Raw genomic sequence first — 23,705 nt, 5'->3', positions numbered from 1 at the left:
TTGGGAGCATCCCTTGAGCCTGGGAGTTCGAGGCTGCAGTGAGCTGTGCTCGTGCCACTGCACTCCAACCTGGGTGACAGAGCAAGACCCTGACTCACAAAAAAAAAAAAAGTGGAAACGTGGAAGCAACCCAAATGTTCATCCAATAGGGACTGATTAAGTAAATTATAGTGGATCTATACATTGGACTATTAGACAGCTGTTAAAATGAATAGCTCTGTAAGCACTGAGATAAAAGTGATATGGTAAAACAAATTTTGTCACTATGTAAACAGTATTACTTTGATGAAACATGTATGTATACAAATATGTGTATTAAATATGTGGATATTTAAATGTACCTGTGTGTGTGTCTACTTGTGTAGTAAAAAGGAGATAGCTATCAATATTTGCCTCTCAGAGGTGGAACTGGGCAAGGGTGCAGGAGAGTTCTTTGAAATGACTGTTATTTTTATGTTGCTTACAATAATTGGATATTACTTCAGTAATAAAAATATTTTGAAGGTCAGCCTTAAGTTTGCCAGACAATTTAGACGTTTGAAACCTCATCGCAAACTTTGCAATTTATCTACATAACAGTCTAATTGATTCTCTACTAGGTTAATCAATCTATTTTTTCGTTATAGGTGCAAAGTTTTATTTACTTCAGGAGATGGAAAATGGTTCATTTTCTAAAATTATTTATAAAATTTGTTGAACTACGAGAGTTATGCCAATGTGTCCTTCCCTTGTGCTACCATAAGAATTTGTACATACCTCTGCTGAGCTTTGATTTATTTTCTTGCAGTAATATGTGAATAGGACTGTCCTCAGTGCTGAACTTTGACCTCTTTGGAGAAGGACACTTTTGTTTTTCCATCACTGTATCTCCAGTACCCAACACAACATTTACCCAAGAAGTTCATTAACTGCCAATTAAATAGATGCATAAACTAATTAAAGAAAGAATTAAACCAGGCACAGTGGCTCATGCTTATAATCCCAGCACTTTGGGAGGCCAAGGTGGGCAAATTGCTTGAGCTGATGAGTTCAGGACCAGCCTGGGCAACATAGGGAGACCCCGTCTCTACAAAAAATACAAAAATTAGCTGGGTATGGTGGCGTGTGATTATAGTCCCAGCTACTCAGGAGGCTGAAGTGAATGTTTGAGCCAGGAAAATCGAGGCTGCAGTGAACCATGATCACATCACTGCACTCCAGCCTGACTGACAGAGTGAGACCCTATCTCAAAATAAATAAATATATTTTTTAATAAATAATTATAGTAACTTTCCCTGGGCATACAAAAAAAGTTTCTGTTTAAGGGAAACTGTTAAAAGAAAAAATGATGTATTCATAAAATGATAAGAATACTGTTTTGAAGAACCTATTTTGATACTATTGTATGATGTGATAGCTCCTATGCTTTCCTGCTAATCAGATAATTGATCATAGTGTCGTTGCAATAGTTGCAATATTAGTCAAGACTGCATTATGCCTACTACAGATCATCTGAATCAAGTGTCTTGAGGAAAGCCAAAATGTATTAGCTCATAGAATTCGCAAAATCTAAGGAGTAAATTCTGGCTTCAAGGATGACAACTAGGGGGCTCATATGATGTTAAAAAAAAAAACAACAGCAAACTCCATCTCTTCCTCTTAGTCTGTGTTACCTTCATTCTCAGGTTGACTTTCTTTATGTGGTTACAGGTGGCCACTGCTAGCTCCAGGTGGATGCCCTAACCACCTCCAGGTTTAACAGAAGGAGAACTTCTTTTCCTTAAGCATTCTGAAAGAACTCAAGAACAATGTCCTGGAATTGAATTTCAATCTCAGGGTGGACTCACTTAGGTTATGTCTTCATCACATGATGATAGGAATGGAAAGCCCTGATTGGCCAGACCTGAATGACACGACCATCCCTAGATCAGGAGTGGGATCAGCCCCACCCACCTGAACTGTACCTGTACTGAGGATGAGGAAGGGGTGATGCCCAAGGGAATTAGAGCATAGGTACCAGAAGAAGAGAGAGTGGGTATCAGGACAGCCAAGCAGCATACTCCTGCTATAGTGAGTGCTTGAGGCAGTCCTGTAGCATGTCCCCACAGCAATCTGCAGGTTGAGAAGAATGAATGCTATGAGGACTTTATTTCCTTGTTATGCCACCATCGTAGATTCACCCAGTCTCCCAATTTGCTTCACTGGGCAATGTCGGGAGCTGTCCTTTAGAGACCAGCCCTGTCTGAGATCAAAAGCCAAACATTCTCGTAGGACTGGTATAAAAGTTAGTAACATCCTCTTGGATAAAAATATTGAAATATGAGTAAAAAGCCTGAAAACATTCATACCTTTATCCTAGTAATTCTACATCTTGGAATCTATCAGTCAAAAACAAACCAAAAAAATAAAAAAATAGCCAAAATATATATAAGCCTTCGTGAATAAAGTTGTTCATTGCAATGTTATTTAAAATTGTCAACATTTTGAAAACTGCAAATAACCAAGAGGCCTAAATAGAAGACAAGTAAATTATAAAATATACATATGATTATATTGTTGTTAACAATATAGTCAATATAACAACAATTGTTGTTAACAATTGTTAACAATATAGATGTTGTTAAATTAACATCTAGGAATTATGTCGATAAATGACATTATATGGGAAAAATAATATGATATTTACCATAATCTCTTCAATACTGGAGGAGAATCCACATAATTTTTATGTCAGTAATTGTGTGCTTTCAAAAATAAGTACAATATTTTATGACAAAAGTAGAAGTGTTATACAATAAATTAGACCTGTGCTATTCAGGCTAGTGGTTAACATGTTCAGAGACACTCGGGAAAGATTTTAAAGGTGACCAATTTACTGGTTTCCTATGGTCCAGCTGCAGAAATTATGGCCAATAGTACATCCAATCCAGCTTGTCAGTGATGACAAGCAGCAAGCCACTTCCATTAGGCTCAAGTTTTCCAGCTTCAGCTTGAGAATAGATGGGATTTCAAGCATCTATACTGAGAGGTGCCAACGAAACCAGCCAGGAGCAAAATTACCAGAATTCTTGAACCAGGCAGAACCAGGGCAGATGGCATCTCAAGCACCTTCACAGAGCAGTGCCGACTGACCCAGCCAGAACTGGAACTGGGTACCATGTCAATTCCACTTGCACTCAGCAATCAGAGAACTCTGTGACCTTCGATCCTGGGGGAGCTGGAATTGAAACCAAAACATGAGGCATAGAGCTGTCACCGGAGCACACTAACTTCCCACTCATCACCGTGAATTGAAGTGGAGGGTCTTAACAAACCACCCAACAGAACCGGTACTCCTTAAAGTAGTAGCTCAGAAGCCACTCAGAAGTTAAAGGAACAGCCGGTGAAAAATGTCCCCGTGAGCAGACAGCTAACTGCACTTCAAAATACTTTAAAGTTTATGACAGAGCTAGCATTGAGCTATTGAAATTTACTATGTAAACTTAGGACTTTAGAAGAAAATTAGACATCCTCCATTGCGTGTCTGTTCTTTGCTTCCTGTGGTATTTCTTAATTATTGGTGGGTATAACCAGCTGTTTTTGAAGCCGTCATACTGGTAGGACTATTTATGTGAGTTGTAAACACCTATTATTTTTGTTACTGAAGGTAGTTCGACTTGGACTCTCTGTGTGAGTGGTTAAGAAATCTATCCAATGTGGGTTAAGCAAATAAGGAAAATTATTGCCTTCATTAGCTGAAAAGTTCACAGGCGGGGCTAGCTTCAGGAGTGGCGTGATGAAGTGGCTCCAGTACAACCACTAAGAATCATTTCTTTTCTGAGATTCAAGTATAATTAATTCTCTTAGGATATTGCCTTTGTTCTCGGATGCAGGGGCTTCTCCTGCCTTACTCCTCCTGTGGTCATAAGATGACTCCTCTAGCTCCCCCTGCTAAATGCTTCCAGGTCCACACCACAGGGAAACAGAACTTCCTTCGCCTAACTGTCAAACATGGGGCATGGACTTATCATTATATCACTGGAATAAGATGCACTGACTGGCTTCTCCTAATTAGGACTCATTCTGAAAGTTCAATGGGTAGGAGATAGAGAAAGCTAATCCCAACCCAAACCGCCTGAGCAGAGAATAAGTAAAGGATAGGTCCCCAAAGGAAATGTGGGGTGCTGCCTTACCAGACAAATGGTATGCTTGTGGACCGGTTCAAGCAGCAACCTACTACCGAATACAATTTAAATGTAGGGGCTGTTATTTACTAATGACTGCACTCTTCTTCATCTTAGGATCAGGGCTATTTGGTTAGTTGTTTTGACTATATAAACATGATAGCCAAATCTTTGTCAAATATTTAGATGAAAAACACATATGTAAAGAGAGAGAATAGTGCAATATTGCTTGTGTTAAATGTATCAAATCATTATTGGATTAAATGCATCTTCCAAATTTAACAGCCTGTGCAACAAAAAATACCTGAAAGAAGTGTGATACAAGTGACTTTAAACCTCAGGGGTTTTTTCCCCCATCTGTAAAATGGGAACAATTGTTGCAAGTTGAGCTGCTTGTTGAAAAGATTAACAAGGATTTCTGTAAAGTGCAGTAATGCAATGCTTGCCTCATCAGATTTTCAGTAAATGCAATTTCCTAAAGCTGCCATCTTTGTCCTAAGCTCATCATCAAAGGTAGCCTCATTTCTGATCAGCTTCCTGAGGTCTCTGAAATAACAGATATGGATGTGAACATTAAAGGACAATGTAGGGGCCAGGCTTGATGGCTCACACCTGTAATCCCAGCGCTTTGGGAGGCTGAGGCGGGTGGATCACAAGGTCAGGAGTTCGAGACCAGCCTGACCAACATGGTGATACCCCATCCCTACTGAAAATGTAAAAATTAGCTGGGCATGGTGGCGGGCGCCTGTAATCCCAGCTACTCAGGAGGCTGAGGCAGGAGAATCGCTTGAACCTGGGTGGCGGAGGTGGCAGTGAGCCCAGATCACACCATTGCACTGTAGAGCAAGACTCCGTCTCAGAGAAAAAAAAAAAAAAAAGGACAATGTATACCCAAACCCAGGAAATGGAACGTTCTGTGATATATCAAATATCTCCCTAAAAAATAATCGTAAATATAATATATTCTGTCCCCATGGCAAACTCCAACCTTTGAATAGTGATGGTCTTTGGAGAGATTCCAAAGGCACATTTATACACAATAGGTAAAAATGTTATCACTGCTTAAAGATGCCTACCCTAGATGGAGGAGGGGGAGTGACAGCTCCAACAATATGCTTGCCACCTTTCCAAAACAGTAACCCAAATCTAAATGTCATATTCTTTCTTTGTGCTTGTGCTTTGTAGACTCTGGAAAATCCCAAGTATGAACTGATCATCGAGGCTCAAGATATGGCTGGACTGGATGTTGGATTAACAGGCACGGCCACAGCCACGATCATGATCGATGACAAAAATGATCACTCACCAAAATTCACCAAGAAAGAGGTAAACCCCTGTGCCAAACACCAACCACCATTGTGGTCACAGCTATGATTACTGATTGATGTTAATTCACGTACCACAGCTCCCGCTGGCTCCGCTTTCAAAATCAAAATACTCCTTTGTGGGAGAGACGATGGTGTTTTGCTGGAATTCTTTCTCACATTTTTATTTTGTGTATGTGTGTGAGGCTAAAATACCAGAGCACAGTGAGAACAAAAGCACTGAATCTTGTTCAAGTCCATAAGAAAATAACTTTTAATGCCCAAGTGCCATTTTCATAGTTTTATTGGTGTTATTTAGCAGTGAGTTATGAGAGTCCCATTGTGATTTTAGCATAACAATAACTATTTTTTTCCAGCAAGTGCAGATTGAGAGGCCAGACGGAACAGCAGCGAGGAGGTAAAGCAGATTTCCTAGTCAATAACAATGTGGCCCAGGAGCTTATAAATAACAACAGTTAGCTGGTCTAGGAGAGCCATTATTTATTCTCAGTCCCCGTGCTTTTATGATTATGGATCATGGTTGTTGTTTCCATTTATTCCAAGGGAGCGATGTTCAGGGAAGGGCACAAGATCACATTCAGTTACTAAATTTGTACCCAAACCAGGAAACTGTTTGCACTATGCATCTGATGGAAATGTGGTAAGATCATGGCTTTTTTAGAGGCCAGGGCCAGAGCATGGATTTGATGCCCTTCTTACTGACCAAGTGAAGAATATGGAATAGGTACGATGGCCCCTGACTTTTGCAGAGTCTTTCCTGTATCCACCATGGTGTCTCCATCTGAGATGTGTTGCCTCATTTGACTGTGTGAGCCTGGCTTTGCCATTTTACAAATGAGCTTACTGTGATGCTCAGAGAATCTAGAGAACAAGCTCCAAGGTCATGGACAGAAAAAGTGGCAGAAACAGGAAGTGAACCAAGTTCCTGTGATTCAAAACTGTACTCCTAACTGTGGTGCTGTGCTTTCCTCATCTGCCATCAATGCTTCCAACCTCCATGGTGTTCGGAGAAAAAAAAAACTATATAGGGACCTGCAATTGCCCCAACCCTCTCTGGAGGAATCTCAAGGCTACCTGGGGTGGCTTGAGACAGGTAGATCCTTTCAACCTCCGAGTTCCCCAGTGGCCTCTATATTAGTTCATTCTCACACTGCTGTGAAGCACTACCTGAGACTGGGTAATTTACAAAGAAAAGAGGTTTAATTGGCTCATGATTCTGCAGGCTGTACAGGGAGCACGGCTGGGGAGGCCTCAGGAAACATTCAATCATGGCAGAAGGCAAAAGAGGAAGCCAGCACATCTTCACATGGAGGAGTAGGAGAGAGAGAGCAAAGGGGAAGGTGCCACACACTTTTAACAACCAGATCCATGAGAATTTCATCATGAGATAGCATGAGGAGGGTGGTGCTAAACCATTAGAAACCACTCCCATGATCCAGTCACCTCCCACCAAGCCCCAACAATAACACTGGGAATTACAATTCAACATGAGATTTGTGTGGGGACACAGAACCAAGCCATACCAGACTCTTCACCTCAGCAGCCCTGCATGGCTCACTCAGGAGGTAGATGTTCCCCTTTCTCCCTCTGGTGTCTTGGGCACTCAGGATTCCAACCTGAAAACAGCAAAGTCCACAGAACTAGATCTGCTCCATTCTCTGACTTCCCATGGCAGGGTTCCTCTAGCTGCTAATACAGACTGCTCAGTCTTGCCATGGTTCCAAACCGGTATTTCAAGAACACCAGTTCTAATTAGTTCCAAACAATTCTAATTCACTTCCAAGAAATTAGTCCCACAAATTACACCACCGGCATGGGGATAGGAATGAAAAAAATATACTTCAGGGTCAAATAGATGTGGGAAACACTGAATTGATTACTTTTAAATGATTTATTTAACTGCAGGATTTCTGATTAACTTTAAAATGCTTTGTGTTTCTCTAACAGGGTTAGGTATGGTCTATGGGTTTCTCATTCTTCTTTGGCCTGGAAACTTTTTTTTCTAGGCCACCTCATATGGCTTATTGAGCTGGTGTTTCATGGACTATTCATTGAGGGATTTTTTGTTTATCTTTAGAATTTCTTTTCAACCTATTTCAAAATAAAAACACAAAGCACCTTGTAATATTCAATATAAACATAACAATGAGAACAAAAATAGGATAACCCCAACCCAAAATATGAAGATGAATCTGTGTTACCAACTGTGTGAGATTAATTAGTTACTTAAGTGCCACTCTGAATTTGGCTCCTGTGACTTAGGAAGAAAAGAAATGTGTGCTCAGTTATGGACTAAACACTGTGAATGAGAGACTGTTGTTTGTAATGTCACTGAATCCAAGGAATAATTTAACATGGACTTTAAAGGTTAGCCACCGTTCCACAATATCATATTAATTTCAAAATATCATATTGTAAATACTAAAAGCATACAATGTTGTCTGTCAATCTTAAAAAATAAATTTTGAAAAAAAGAGACACTGAGTAGCATAAGGAAAATGTATCCGCCTGTGAATACTGGCAGAAACACAAAAATTTTCTTCCAATGGACATTAGACAATGAGCTTGAGGTTCCCAAATGGCAGAGCTGATACCTAAATTCATAAAGAGAGATAAATAATCAGATGAAAAGAAGTGATAACAAGTACACTAGACTCTCATTTGGATATTAAATGTCCCAAAGGAGTCTTTGCCCAATGTTTGATAAATTAAATTCGTGGTTAAACTTTCTATCATGTTCCTGAAAGGCTGATGTTCTTTGCCGTTGAAAGGGATTCCTACACTTTGGATAGCAACACTGCTGTAGGTAGTGTGATTGAGAAGTAAGGAGGGGGCGCTGGAGCCAGACTGGGTTCACATCCCACTGACCACCATGTGGTGTGAGCATGTTAACTGCTCTACATCCCAGTCTCTTCACCTGTTAATGGGCTGATCACAGAGCCTGCCTCATTAGGTCATTGTGAATGAGCTAATGACTAAAAGCACCTAGATAATATCTGTCGCCCAGTATTCTCTAAAGTATAGAGATGAGGACAGTGGTGATGACACTGCTGATGAGGATGGTGGGAGGAAGGCCGTGATGGAGAGAAAGGTTGTGATGAGAAAGATATTATGATGACAACGATGTTTCCAAAATGTCAGAGGCCAAATGACATTCTTATCCAAAGGGCCACCTCCCCTCCGGGTTGAAAGGCTACTATTTTCCTTTAAAGTGATCTATGATTCTGCTCAAGCACTTCAAAATACATGGTTAGGACCCTAGAGTTCAAGGGGAGAAGCAATTCTGCTGGAGAGGTGGCAGAATCTGTAAAATGCATCATTATGAGATCAGGGCTGGGGACAAAAGCAAGAGAGACCAAGAGAAACCTGCTGGGGAGAGGAGAGCTCCTAATGAGGACCGGCTCAGATGCAGCAGCCTCTAGGATATGGAAGAGGCAGAAAAACAGGATGCCCTAGAAACAGAGAGGAAACATGGGGCTTACAATCTTGAAGTTGAAACAAATTTTAGAGATGAAAATCAAGGTTTAGTCATTCCAAAATAGAAATGGTGATCATTTGGAGTTGAGGATGTCCAGAAAGCTCTCAAGAAGATATTGTCCTATGTAAATTTTTTCATATCTTAGGACATTTCTAAGTTCATAAGAATACATGGTTTTGGGGAACATATAGGGTTTTTAAATTCTACCTTACATGACTTTCCCTCTCCAGAGAGATACATCTTTTTATCTATTTTTGAAATCTATATAAAAGAGGAGTTATGATTGATCACAAATAATAGAGCCTGGAGATAACACTGTTGAACAAGTTAGAGGTATAGTTTCTCTCACTTAAAAGTTTGGAAGGGAAGGCTGGGCATGGTTGCTGATGTCTATAATCCCAACACTTCAGGAGGCGGAAGTGGGAGGATTGCTTGAGCCCAGAAGTTCAAGCCCAGCCTGGGAAACATGGTGAAACTCTGTTGCTACAAAAAAAAATACAAAAATTATCCAGGCATGGTGGCATGTGCCTGTAGTCCCAGCTACCTGAGAGGCTGCAGTAGAAGGATCGTTTGAGCCTGGGAGGTTAAGGCAGCAGTGAGTCATGATCACACAACTGCGCTCCAGCCTGAGTGACAGAATGAGACCCTGTTTCAAAAAAAAAAAGTTTGCAGGGACACAGACCCAGGCCAGTTTGGTGATGTCATGATATCAATTTCCCAGGTTCCCATTAGCCTTCAGCTCTGCCTCCCTCACGGCTGCCTTGTGGTACAATAGGGTCACTGCAGCACCAGGTGTAATAGCCAGTAACAGGAAGTCAGAAGCAGGGAATGGGAAGAACAAAGGAGGACCTGCCACCTGAGTGAATGTCACTTGAAAACTCCCCCAGAAGACCAAGTGACTTCGGCTTGCTTCTCCTTAGCCTCCCTTACCTGTAAGGGAGGCTGAGAAATAACTACAGCTGTCTTCACTTCACATGCTGCATTTATAGTGTTTGTTTAAGGAAGGTGATACTTTAAAGGTTACTTTTCAAAGTAAATTCTTATTGCAAAGTAAGCTCGGCCAGACATGGTGGCTCTGTAATCCCAGCACTTTGGGAGGCCGAGGCGGGCCGAGGCAGGCAGATCACCCGAGGTTAGGAGTTCGAGACCAACCAGACCAACATGGTGAAACCCCATCTCTACTAAAAATACAAAAAGATTAGCTGAGCGTGGTGGCATGTGCCTGTAATCCGAGCTACTTGGGAGATATAGGCAGGAGAATTGCTTAAACCAGGGAGTCGGAGGTTGCAGTGAGCTGAGATCACGCCAGTGCACTCCAGCCTGGTGACAAATCAAGACTCAGTCTCAAAAACAAAAGAAAAGAAAAAAGAAAGTAAGTTCGTTTATTTAGTCCTCTTGTGTTCATTTACAATGACTATACACTTTCTGAGAAGCAACGACCACATCTCTCCTATTCTCTGTTGTATCCCAGCAGGCACTCAATAACAAAGCATTTGCTGAACGCTTCCTGAAGATAATTTTAACTTCAGAACAGCGTCACTGCATATGATGAACTAAGATTGTACTTAAAATTGCCTCTTATACATGAAATCAATTTTCAGTAGGTTGGAAACACTAGTTTTTCTCTGTGGAGAGTTTTCTCTAAGTTTTCCTAATAGCTTGTACATGTGACTTCAACTAACTGTTAGTTTTGAACTTCTTACATAAGTATTTTGAAATGATCTGAGGAAATCTAGTTAAACTCTTCAAATGCAGATTTTAAAATATACACGAAACCTTCAGCAGCCCCATTTGTGGCTTTTTCGTTCTTGTCTCTAAAGTTATTGAAAAAAAAAAAAAAAGATTTCTGATTTGTGGCTAAAACATGGTTGATGCCCAACAAATACTGATTGAATAACTCATATTTTCACATAAATCTCAGGTCATGGGGATTAATAAACTCCCTACTAATTTTTAAAGAATGTGTTTGCAAGTGATTATAAGATTTTAAAAAAACAGAGAATTTCAAATTTCATTTTCCAGTTGTACCTTAAAATGGCAATTGGTCGTTTAGATTTAATAGCTTAGGACTTTTTGGCAATTCAATGAGTTATTTCTAAGGTAAATGTTTTGGTGTTTGAGCTATAACATTATCATACCTATAATAAAAATGACATAAAACTTGTAACACCCTGTCCTCCAGGTGGAAAATGAGAGATGGGCGAATGCTCCAGTTTTCACAAAGGGACAAAGGTAAATGGTAGGAGTTAGGAGCTGTCAAGCTGCAACTGAGCCACAGGCAGAAATTCACATCAGGTTATCAAATGAATGCTGGAGTCCAGGCTCCAATTTCCAAAAGTCAGTGTGGAGTCTTAGAGAATACATGGTGCCTCAAGTATCTTCTTTTGCTATGGGATATTAGCATTTTTTCTTTTTTTGAGATAGGTTCTCATCCTGTCACCCAGGCTGGAGTGCAGTAGCACAATCACAGTCATGGCTCACTGCAGCCTCGACCTCCTGGGCTCAATCAGTCCTCCCGCGTCAGCCTCTTGAGTAGCTGGGACTTCAGGCATACACCACCATGTCTGGCTAATTTTTGGTTTTTTGTTTTTTTGGTGTTGTTGTAGAGGAGAGGTTCTGCCATGTTGCTTGGGCTGGTCTTGAACTACTGGGCCCAAGCAATCCGCCCATCTAAGCTTCCCAAAGTGCTGGGATTAAAGGCATGAACCACTGTGCCCAGCCAGTATTAGCATTTTTAATTAACATATTGACTTAATTAACTGCGTAATACAACCTGTAGTAGTTTTTCTCTTCCCTGTCTCACTGCAAACTCTATGGTCACTTGTTCATATAACAATTATGTAAGATCATTGTCTATAGAAATATAAGAACTAAAGGTATAGGATTTCTTCTAGCAGGGTTGATAGAAATTTTCTCTGTGTCATCAAGAGTTTAGAAACTTTTTTTTTGTTTTTGCTTTCACAACACATTTTAGTATTGGAAAACTTGTGCACATTTTGAAGATTATCATCAAATTTAAGGATGTTTCTGTCATATATACGAGCTATGCCAAACTTGTTCAACTCACAGCCTGTGAGCTGGCGGCATGCAGCTGAGGATGGCTTTGAATGTGGCCCAACACAAATTCGTAAACTTTCTTAAGACATTATGAGATGCTTTTTAGTTCATCAGCTATCATTAGTGTATTTTACATGTGGCCCAAGACAGTTCTTCTTCCAATATGGTCCAGGGAAGCCAAAAGATTGGGCATCCCGGAGCTATGTAATTTCCAGTGTTCTTGTGTAAAAACTAATCTTTAAATCAATGACACATATTAGCTAAGTTGTCATCCACACCCTTGTGTGGGGCATATTATGAGTTTTATGTTATCTTTGTTGATGCGAGCATGGCAGGTCAAATCAGCAAGAATTTACATCTTTTTCCAATGTATTCATTATGATTCATGCTTCTTCATTAGTGGCTTTATGAAACAATCAAGAAGCTATTTTATTTCTTGTGTTAGAAATTTGCCTTTTCCTGTTAATAAATTATTTAAGGCAGAATGATGTCAGAATACCTATTTATTTCATTGTTTAACTTTATCACTTTTGCTTATAGTCCATTCACGTTTTTTAATAACAGCTTTATTGAGATATAACTCACATACCATAAAGTTCACACTTTTAAAATGTACAATTCATTGGTTTTCATTATATTCACAGAGTTGTAGAATTATCGTTACTGTCTAATTTTAGAATATTTTCATCATCCCAAAAAGAAACACGAATCCATGAGCAGTTACTCCCCATTGCCCATTCCCCTACCCCGCAACCACTGATCCACTGTCAGCCTTTATGCGTTAGTTTATTCTGGACATTTCATATGAGTGGAATCATGCAATACGTGGTCCTTCGTTACTGGCTTATTTCACTTAGTGTTATGTCTTCATGGTCTGCCCACGTTTTAGTGTGTCTCAGTACTTCATTTCTTTGTGTGGCTGAATAATACTCCATTCCATGGTTATGCCACATTTTATCCATTCATCCATCAAGAGGCATTTAGGCAGTTTCAGTTTTTGGCCATTGTGAATAACACTGCTGTGAACATTCATGTACAAGTCATTAAGTCTTTATCTGCATTTTCTCATCCTAAATAGCTAGAATAAAAAAATACCCATAATATCACTTCAAATTAGTAATCTGTAATTCCTCAGTTGTTTTATTGAAACATTTCAAAATGCCTTCCTAAATTGCAGTTAATATGGCTTATTCAAGATTTATCAACTTCTTTTTATTATGTAACTTTCATATGAAAAAAGTACACAAATCCCGAGTGATATAATTCTCAACAGATTAAACACAAAACCCAAATCAAGACACAGAATATGATCAGCAACTCAAAAGCTTCCTAGAGTTCCTGCTAGTCCCACCACCTACTCAGTAGTAACACAGCTCCTCTCCTGACTTCTTTCACTATCAACTAATTTTTTCCTATTTTTATATTTATATAAATAATTACAGGGTGGACTCTTGTGACTAACTTTTGTGAGATTTATCTATATTGTTGCACATAGCCATAATCTATTCATGTTCATTACCATACAAATATGTTTTGGTTTACTCTTCCATCCTAGTACGTGTGGACATTTGGGTTATTTCCAGCTTGGGGATAATTTGGGTAATAGTGGAATAAGCATTCTTGAATGTGTCTTTTGGTGCATATTTGAATGCATGTATGTGTTTCTGTTTGGGGTATATCTACAGGTGAAATTGCTAATTCAGCTTCAGTTAATTCCGCCGGAGCAGTTTCTCCAGTTTACAACGGAACACTCAATGAGAATCTTGACTGCTATATATTTTCCCTAACATTTGGTTGTATTGGTTTTTTGGTTTATTATTATTTGTAGCCTTTCCAATGTGTATGTAGTGACATTTCACTGAGGCTTTAATTTGTATTTCTCTGGTGACTAATGACGTTGGCCATCTTTCATCCATCCACTGGCTGTTGGGATTCTACTTTTGGGTAATACCTGTTCAAGTCTTTCAGCCATTTTTTAAGTTGGGTTATTAGTCTTTCTCTTATCGACGTGTTTATCTTTATTCTCGATGTGAGTCTTTGAGTTTTATATACATGTTGCACATTTTTTTTACACTCTGGCTTGCCTCTTCACTCTCTTAATGAAGGTGGAGTCCCAATTTTAATGAATTCCAATATTGATTGATGGTTAATGTCATCTGTGCCCCATTTTTGCCTACCCCAAAGGCTTAATTTCATTGATGGATATGAAACAATTTATATTTCAATTTGCTAGCTTGTGTTTTTCCAGGAATTTGTCCATTTCATCCTTTTTCTTTATTTTTCTTGGTTGGTCTTGCCATGCAATCATTCTATCAATTTTATTTATCTTTTCAAAGAAACTATTTTTCGTTTTGTGGATTTTTCTGTATTGAGTGTTTCTTTCCTTCTATTTCTTTGGTATCTTTTGCTATTTATTTTTCAAACCCCTAAAAATGATATTTAAATCATTGATTTTCAGTCTTTTTTTCTAATGTATGGATTTAAGACTATCTAAATTTTCCCTTAAGCATGACTATAGTTGCATTCCACAATATGTGCTATAATGTATTTTCATTATCATTCAGGTCAAAAATATTTTTGAATTGTCCTGGGTCACTTTTGTGACTTGTGGTTTTCTATAACTATATTGCTGAATGTGACATATTTGGGAGATTTTTTTATTCTTTGCCATTAATTTCTAGCTTCATTCTACAGTGGTTAGAAAGCATCCTGTATATGATTACAGTCCTTTGACATTTGTTAATGCTTGCTTTACAACTCCATATGTAATCAATTTTGATAGATGGCCCATGAACGCTTTAAAATAATGTTAATTCTGTAGCTGTTTAGTATAGTGTTCTATATACATGAATTAGGTTAAGGTTTATAATTTTGTCATTCAAACCTTCTATATATGTTTTATTAATCTACTTATTGTATCAGTTACTGAAAGAGTAGATATATCTATAATTATAGATACAACTATTTCTCCTGTTAGTCCTATTAAATTTTAAAAAATTAATTTGAGGCCGTCTTATTAGGTGCATACAAATTTAAAATTGTTATATCTTCCTAATGTATTGACTCTTTATCATGATGAAACATACCTCTCTATCTTTGCAAATGCTTTCTGCTTTAACATTTACCTCATCTCATATTAGAATAATTATCTTACCTTTCTTTCAGTCAGTGTCATCGTGGTATATTTCTTTGTATCACTTTTTTCTTTCTGATTTTCTGTAATCTTATATTTAGACTGTGTCTCTTCTAGGTGGTGTATGGGGCTTTGATTTTTTTAAATCAATTCTGATAATGCTACTCTTACTTGAATTATTTTGCCCATTTACATTTAATGCAAGTACAACATATACAGGTTTAAATCTGCCAGTCTAAGTATTTGTTTTCTATTTGTTTCTTTTTGACAAATTTCTTTTCCTCTTATCTCTTACCTTTTTCTAATTTACTTTGATATTTTTTATAATTTCATATTCAACTCTAATAACTTATTAGTTATACTTTATTTTCATATTCTTGTAGTGGATTCTGAGAAATTACAATATATATTCTCAACTTATAGAATCTAACATCAAGTAGAATTTTTGGCACTTGCTGGGTAATGCAAGGACTTTAGAAAATGTGAACTCCTTTTATCATCCTCCTACCTTTTGAGATATTGTCATGTTTTAAGTCTGCATCAATGTATGTTTTTCTACTTATTTACCCTTTGTATTATTATTTATTTCTCCCTATTTCTCTGCTTCCACATGGAGCAATTTTCCCTCTGATTAAAAAATTCCTTTCATTTTAAAAATACTGCAAGTCTGCTGGTAATAAGTTATCTCATATATTGTTTGTCTAAAAATGTCTTTTTTGCCAGAATTTTTGAAGAATATTTTCACTGGAGGTAAAATCTTGGTTGCCAGTTATTTTCTTAGAGCACTTCAGAGGTAACATGTCATTGTCTTCTGACATCTATCATGTTTGTCAAAAGGTCAGCTGTCAATGTTGCTTTTAACTCCACTGAAAGAAACGTGTCTCTTTTCTCTGGCTGCTTTCAAAAACATTCTTTGTCTTTACTTTTCAGCAGTTTAACAGTGACATGCTGAATTGTGGTTTAATTTGTATTAATTATACTTGTTCCTTAAGTATCTCAATTCATAAACCCAACTCTTCGAATATTTCTTCTGACTAATTTTTTCTTCACTGGGACTCTTACATATGAATGTGTTTGTGTATGTGTGTATATGTGTGTTTGTGTATCTATACACACATACGTGTGTGTATATATGTGTTTGTGTATATATGCACACATACATATACAAACATACATACTCACACATAAACATATATATAGACTTTCTGTGTTTCTGTTGACCTATTTTTAAGTTCACCTATCCTCTCTTCTGCTCTGTCTAATCTAATGTGCCCATTTATTAATTACACTCTGGCCAGGCACGGTGGTTCACACCTGTAATCCCAGCACTTTGGGAGACTGGCAGGCAGATCATTTGAGGTCAGGAGTTCAAGACCAGCCTGATCAACATGGTGAAACCCCATCTCTACTAAATAAATACAAAAAATAGCCAGGCATGGTGGTGCCCACCAGTAGTCCCAGCTACCTGGGAGGCTGAGGCATGAGAATCACTTGAACTTGGAAGGCAGAGGTTGCATTGAGCTGAGATCATGCCACTGCACTCCAGCCTGGATGACAGAGTGAGATTCCACCTCAAAAAAAAAAAAAATTAAAAATTAATAAATAAATAAATACACTCATTATATTTTAAATTGTGTATTTTCCATTCCTTTTTTAGAATAAAATTATCTGCTGAAATTCTATGTTTTACCTATTTTCATGAATTTTTTAGTCAAATTATTTATAATTCAATGTCTGCTAACTCCAGCATCCATTAATAGATGCTTCTGAGTCTATTTCTATTATCAGTCCTTTTCTCTTGGTTTGTGGTCCTTTGTTCGAGTCCCTGGCATACCTAGGAATTTTTCAATCTAATTTTGGGCAACTTATATGAAAATGTTTAGAGATTAGTTGAGACTCTAGCTGATGGTTCCCCCAGAGAGGATTCCCTTTTGCTTTCCGAAAACAGACAAGAGTAGGACAGGATGGCTTTAAGTCAGTCTGACATGGAGTTGGTTCGTGGTGGACTCAGGCTTTTTCAAGGGCGGGTCTACTTCCCAGTGTCCCCTTCTCCTCGGGTGCAGCTTTCCTGGCGTCCTAACTGAAAGTCTATTATGCTTCCAGGGCTCCTCCACTTTGGCCACCTTGCATTTCACTTCTCAGTCCCTTGTCTCTGCTGAAAGCTCTCCTTGGCCCTCTGGTCTCTTAGACAGCACCTTCTGCTCAGATGTTTAGCCTCCTGTTCCTCTGCCCTCACTCTGGGAAATGCCTTCAAGGTAAAAGTTCTGTGGAATATTGGCCTTGCTTCAGGGAATTTTCCTTCTCTCCAGGATCCTGGACTCTTAAGTATTGGCTGCCTTGCTAGCTCTTCAGCACATTCAAATAAGTGGGGAGTTTTATATTAAATCCATATCCTGGTTGTTCTAGATTTGAGGGTTGATCTAGAAGAAGCCTGCCCCAGTCATCATAAAGACAGAAAAAAATCTGGATTAGCTTTTTAATCTGGAATATCAGGACAATAGCAGTAGACATGGTGTAGATATAATTCCTGTGGCAGAAAGCATAATATTTTTATTTTAAATGTGGAGAAATATAATTAAATGGTTTAACAGTACCCACCCCATCTCATCCCATGTGCTTCAAAATCAACTTATTTCAGTAAAAGTTTAAAATGTTTGAAGTGTCTCCTACTTGATACCAATAAGCAAGAAGGGACTCTGAATCCAAGAAAGCTGAACTTGGCTTTCTGATTCTTCATTTGACTTGACATGAATATCTACAGTTCCCTTAACTCTTTGGGATCTTTTCATCTGTTGTTGATAATTTGGTGACTCCAGATATGAAGTTAGAAGACACCCCTTTGTGCTTCCACCCTTTTCTGGAGGCCTAATTGAAGTGAATATATTTATCCAGTCCTCCAGGGTTCCACACAATATATGCGAGTGCTTCAAACAAAAACCTCCTACTTGAATAAGCGTTTACTTCCTTTAGAAAAAGAGCTCTTTAACTTCATATGCACCTGTGTCTAAACACTGACCACATGATTACACATTCTGCTTGCTCCAAAGAGATTAATCCAGAAAGTCAGCCACATATTTCTTAGAAGATCGAACACATTTCAATTATCTGACTCAGGTGACTTTTCTGGAGGGTGGAGTCCAAGACATTTTAACTACCAGATAAATCTTTGAAGATGATTAAATGTTTTTCCAAATAGTCTAGACTCTCTCTTCCTATGAAGCCTTTTATAGCTATTATAGTGGTATATTTGAGGGGTTTTTTTTTTTTCCTGATACTGTAAAATCACATATCTGACAGTTTTCAATGTGGCTGAGATTTTAAATAAACCTAAATATATGCTACTGGGATCTCTATCTCATATTTTGTACAGAATGGTGGGGAATATCAATATGTAAAGAAATGGAATTTTTGGAGAGAAGAGAACAGTGTGATTTCAGTGCATGGGTACCAGCAATTTCCAACTCTGTAAACAGTGCCATCACTCCTGATTACATCATTTCCTGTTCTTTCTTGTCCTGACCAACACTTTGTCCAAGGGCTCTAAGAGATCATCTGTTGCAAATTGCATTCCCAACTTCCCATCACATAATCGAAGAGGGGTTTGCTGCAAAACCACCAGCACCTTCATTTCACATTTATCTTCACTTGAAAGGGGTGAGTTCATCACTTTCTTCTCCTGCACCAAGATCATCAACTAAATCTTCCAGTGTTCAAATATCAGAGTCTCTGGAAACAGCAGGTACGCAGCTGAATGTTTTTGAATAAAAGAGAGTGAAGGGAAACATTTGTACACATATAAGCAACGATCTATAAATAGAAGCCATCATCCAAGCAGTACCCTTCTAACTAAGGAAAAGGGTGGTGTGTGCATTCCTGGATTTAATTGTTCATACACACAAGGATGAGCTATCCTGCAATGTTGAAAATGCCCATGCTGATTATAAACTCTGTGTGGAATATCAAAACATCTGGATTTTTTAAGTGAAAAAAAGATAATCTACCCTGTGGCTGTTTCTTCAAGTCACTCCTAAAGGTAGACAAGGCAGCCAGATGATTTATTGCATTAATCACTCTTTCGTAATTATATTCATGATGTGTTGATCCCCATCATCCCTGTGTGAACCTCTATGCAAATTCAGTGCCTTTGCTCACCCTCTGGTTATGCTCAAGGGTCAGTGGCAACTCAGTGACAATCAAAGCAATTTTTCACCACAGCTGGCAGAGTCTTAACCACTGAGCCACTCCACAGCACTGTGGCCTCCGAAGACTTCATCCATCTGCTTCTATTCAAAGATAATATCCTCATACTAAGAGCAACAACTACAAAGCCATAAAACATCTACTTTTTTAACTCTAAGAATATGACATGACTACACCTCCATAATGCAGTTTGCAGAATGAGAACACAGGAGTTCAGAAATAGAAAGCCAACAGCCGCATAAATGGAGCCTGTTCGAAGATGAAACGTCCAAGCCCACACTGCACCTGGAAGCCATTTTGTACTGAACAATTTTAGAAGTAAGGTCTTGGGTCTGATGCATAGATGGTTTCAAACACTGTCCACCCGGCCACAGCCTGCCTTCGTCTTAGGCTACACGGGAGCTCTGTTTACCCCAATGTGCCAAGCTTTGGCATGTCTTCGTGCTACTGCACACTCTGTTCCCTTCTTCCTGGAATGCCTTTTCCTTCTTTTGTGCCTGAAAAACTCCCATTTATCCTTCAACACCCAACTTATGAATCCCCCAGGTACTTTGTTGCCTCCTCTTCCCTGTCCCAAAACATGTTAGCCCCCCTTCTAGCCTAGAGTTACCTCATTGCCTCTCAGTCATGGACTCACAACCCCTCTCCCTAATCCCCTTCGAATGCTTTGCTGTTTAAGCCCATATCCTTTTCATCACTGCTGCTAGGGCCAAGTACAGGGGCAACATCAAGTGTTTAATCAGAGATGAGCTGATTATTCATGCAGCAAATACTTATTACAGACCTGTGTTTCAGCTTCTAATGTACTATTGACTATCCTTTTATTTAGTATTATATACAGTGTTACCTGTATACCATTATATGCTGTGCATAGGTAATATTCTATTATGTATGCTCTTCTATTCTAATATGCACCTACCCTAATATGCACATATTCTAGTCTAATATATAAATCTATTCTATTCTAATATGCACATATCCTAATAAGTACATTTTCTATTCTAATATATAATATATATTCTAATATGCATACATCCTAATATGCACATATCTATTCTATTCTAATATGCACATATCTTAATATGCACATATTCTGTTCTAATATATAATATCTATTCTAATATGCACATATCCTAATATGTACATATTCTGTTCTAATATATTACATAAAATAAGAAATATGCAATATTCACCTTCTGGTGTGCTATATAATTATTTAATTGCTTATTGCCACTCTCACTAAATTAGAACGTAAGCTCCCTAAGGAAATAAACTATCTCTTTTGTCATCTGCTGTGGCCCAGCACCCAGCCTGCCATGTAGTACATGACCAAATAACTGATGAATTAATGAATAAATGATCAATGCTTGACAACAGAAACAATCAAAGTCTTTGAGTCATGTTGTTGAAAAGCATTTGCAGCCAGGTGTGGTGGCTCATGCCTGTAATACCAGCATTTTGGGAGGCCGAAGTGGGCTGATCGCCTAAGCTCAGGAGTTCAAGGCCAGCCTGGGCAACATGGTGAAACCCCATCTCTACTAAAATACAAAAAATTAGGCAGGCATCGTGGCATGTGCCTGTAGTCCCAGCTATTTGGGCGGCTGAGGCTGGAGAATTGCTTGAACCCAGGGGTTGGAGGTTGCAGTGAGCCAAGATTGTGCCACTGAGCTTTAGCCTTGAGGACAGAGCGAGACTCAAAGAAAAGAAAAAAAAAAAGAAAGAAAAGCACTTGGAAGGAATCTCATCCAATACATAGTTTTATAGATGAGGGGTGCTGCTCAAGGTAGAAAACAGATCCCAGACCAACCTCACTACGGCACAAAATGCTGCTGCTGGTGAGAAACCCAGGCCCCGGCCCTGCACTCACATAACAAGTCACAGGATCAGCCCCAAGATTTATCATTTCACTGTGGTCTGCCAAGAGCCGAGACAGTTGGAGTTAAATTCCATCTCAGAGGTGAATAAACTAATCTACATAAACTGCAGAGAGCCCTGAATCTACTTCCCTATTGGTCAAGTAAAAAGAAAAAAAAAACAAGAAAACTCAATGTTAATAAATAATACATAAAGGAATCGTTAGAGACAGGCTCAACTTATCCTGTGGGTTAAAAAAAAAAAAAAAAATGGAAGTAAGAAAATATTCCACAGCTCCAGTGTTCTGAGCTCATTCTTGTGAGATTAAACAAAATAATTCAGGATTAATATATGCATTTCCTTCCAAACTACGATCTATTTCAGTTATAGACTGAGTATCCGTTTTTCCAGTGTTGACGGCACTTTATTTTTGCTGTTGACCAGCTCAGATCTCAAAGATAGGATTTTATGAGAAGCTTCACCTTCAGCCTGCTTCGCCTGTACGTGCCTGCATTTGTGGATCACACGTGATAACATTATACTGTCGCTTTCCAAAGCACATTCGTTCATTCATTCATTCACCTGCTTGCCCATCAGACATGTGTGTGCACCATGCCTCCTCTTTTCCAGGATCTGTGTTAAGCTGGAGTGCAGGGCAGTGAGTGAAGCAAACAGGGTCCCTGATCTCATGAAGCAACGTTGAGGACAACCATCCTGGGCACATCGATCCTGGATGACCCCTCATGATGAGATGGAACAGGGTGAAGTCATAACAGAGGGGGACTGCGAGGGCACTTGGCATGGAGCTCAGTGAGGGCTTCTCGGAGGAGGCGACTGTATTCATTTCCTGGGCTGCCATAACAAGGTGTTACCAGCCATGTGGCTTCAACAACAGATATTTATTACCTCACAGTTCTGGAGGCAGAAGTCCAAGAGCAAGGCGCTGGCAGGGTTGGTTCTTTCAGAGGCTGGGAGAGAGAACTGATTCCATGCCTCTCCCCCAACTTCTGGTGGCCGCCGGCAATCTTGGTGCTCCTGGGCTTGTGCACGAGCACAAGCATCCCCCCAGTCCCTGCCTCCATCTACACCTGGCTTCTCCCTGTGCCTGCGCCTGTGTCCACATTTCCTCTTTGTAGAAGGACACCAGTCGTATTTGACTAGGGCCTACCATAGCAGGCTCACTGTAACTTGATTCCTTCTGTCAAGGTCCTCTTTCCAAATCAGGTTACAGTCTGAGGCCCTGAGGGTTCAGACTTCAATGTATCCTTATGGGGAGACACAATTCAAAGTCTAGCAGGGACACAGAAGTGGAGGATGCAGATGGAAGCATCTGTGGGAAGACCCCAGGCTGGGAAGGGCGTGTCTGGCAAGAGGAATTGAAGGCTGCCCAGGGTGACCAGAGCGGCATGAAAGAGCCAGCGGGGTGTGAGGCTGGAGAGGGTGGCAGGGGCCAGATCTCACCCACAAGGCGAGGAGGCTGGATTTATTCCAAGTGCACGGGGAAGACTCCGGGCAAAAGAGGGAGGGAGGGGGGCCGAGCACAGTGGCTCACACCTGTAATCCCAGCACTTTGGGAGGCTGAGGTGGGCAGATCACGAGGTCAAGAGATGGAGACCAGCCTGGCCAACATGGTGAAACCCCTTCTCTACTGAAAATACAAAAATTAGCTGGGCATGGTGGCACGTGCCTGTAGTCCCAGCTACTTGGTAGGTTGAGGCAGGAGTATTGTTTGAACCCAGGAGGCAGAGGTTGCAGTGAGTCGAGATTACGCCCCTGTACTCCAGCCTGTGGACAGAGCGAGACTACATCTCAAAAAACAAAAACAAAAACAAAAAAATATATATATATATAGGAAGGAACATTCCAAGACTCAGAGCCCCCATGCTGCTCAGGAATACTGTTGGTCCACAAGGGCGAGTCAATGGCCAGGAGATTGCTGTAGATGCCAATAGCATGAGACCTACCACCTATGTCCTTCACCCAAGTGGGAATAATGCCAACAACAAGGAGCCAACATGTGTAGACGTTTATGTAGTAAGTTTCAAGCTTAGGAAGCCCTTCCACATGCCACATGCTCTCTCTCACCTAATACTTGCACAGTCCAGCAAAGAGGGGCTGGTTGTATTCCACATAGATGAGGAAGCTGAGGCTAAGTGGCACCAATTCCTTCTCTGAGGTCACTGGGAACTACATGGTAAGAGTTCGACCTCTGCATCTGCTTTTCCCTTGCAAACTCAAAGAGACATCTCTCCTTCATGTTGCAAGTATCCCATCAATAACAGCAATTGTCAAACATGAGTTCCTGTGAAAAGCAAGGCTGGTCATTCCATCATTTCTGTCTGTCCAACATGCCCCAGACTTGCTCTTTTGGGGCCCTGCGCTATTAAGTAAACATCCCCCAGCCAGTGTGAATATCTGAAAGCACCTGCTTTGTACGCAGCAGGGTCAGAGACCTTTATATGCACGCCCTGAAGCCCTCCTCCTGCCAGCACTAAGACAGGTGCCATGATTGCAAT

General features: G+C 39.7%; 1 protein-coding gene across 3 annotated transcripts in view; it reads left to right on the top strand.

Moving 5' to 3' along the window:
• Window positions 1-23,705, top strand: part of CDH13 (cadherin 13) — a 1,254,348-nt gene that overhangs the window by 1,057,300 nt on the left and 173,343 nt on the right. For all 3 annotated transcript variants that reach the window (XM_017953611.2, XM_017953610.2, XM_017953612.3), the window contains one exon: window positions 5,328-5,468. In XM_017953611.2, coding sequence (XP_017809100.1) covers window positions 5,328-5,468 — 141 coding nt within the window. The remainder of the gene's footprint in view (window positions 1-5,327; window positions 5,469-23,705) is intronic.

The sequence above is a fragment of the Papio anubis genome, chromosome 18 (genome assembly GCF_008728515.1).
Source record: "Papio anubis isolate 15944 chromosome 18, Panubis1.0, whole genome shotgun sequence".
Classification (NCBI taxonomy): domain Eukaryota; kingdom Metazoa; phylum Chordata; class Mammalia; order Primates; family Cercopithecidae; genus Papio; species Papio anubis.
This window is presented reverse-complemented; position numbering and strand designations above follow the sequence as displayed.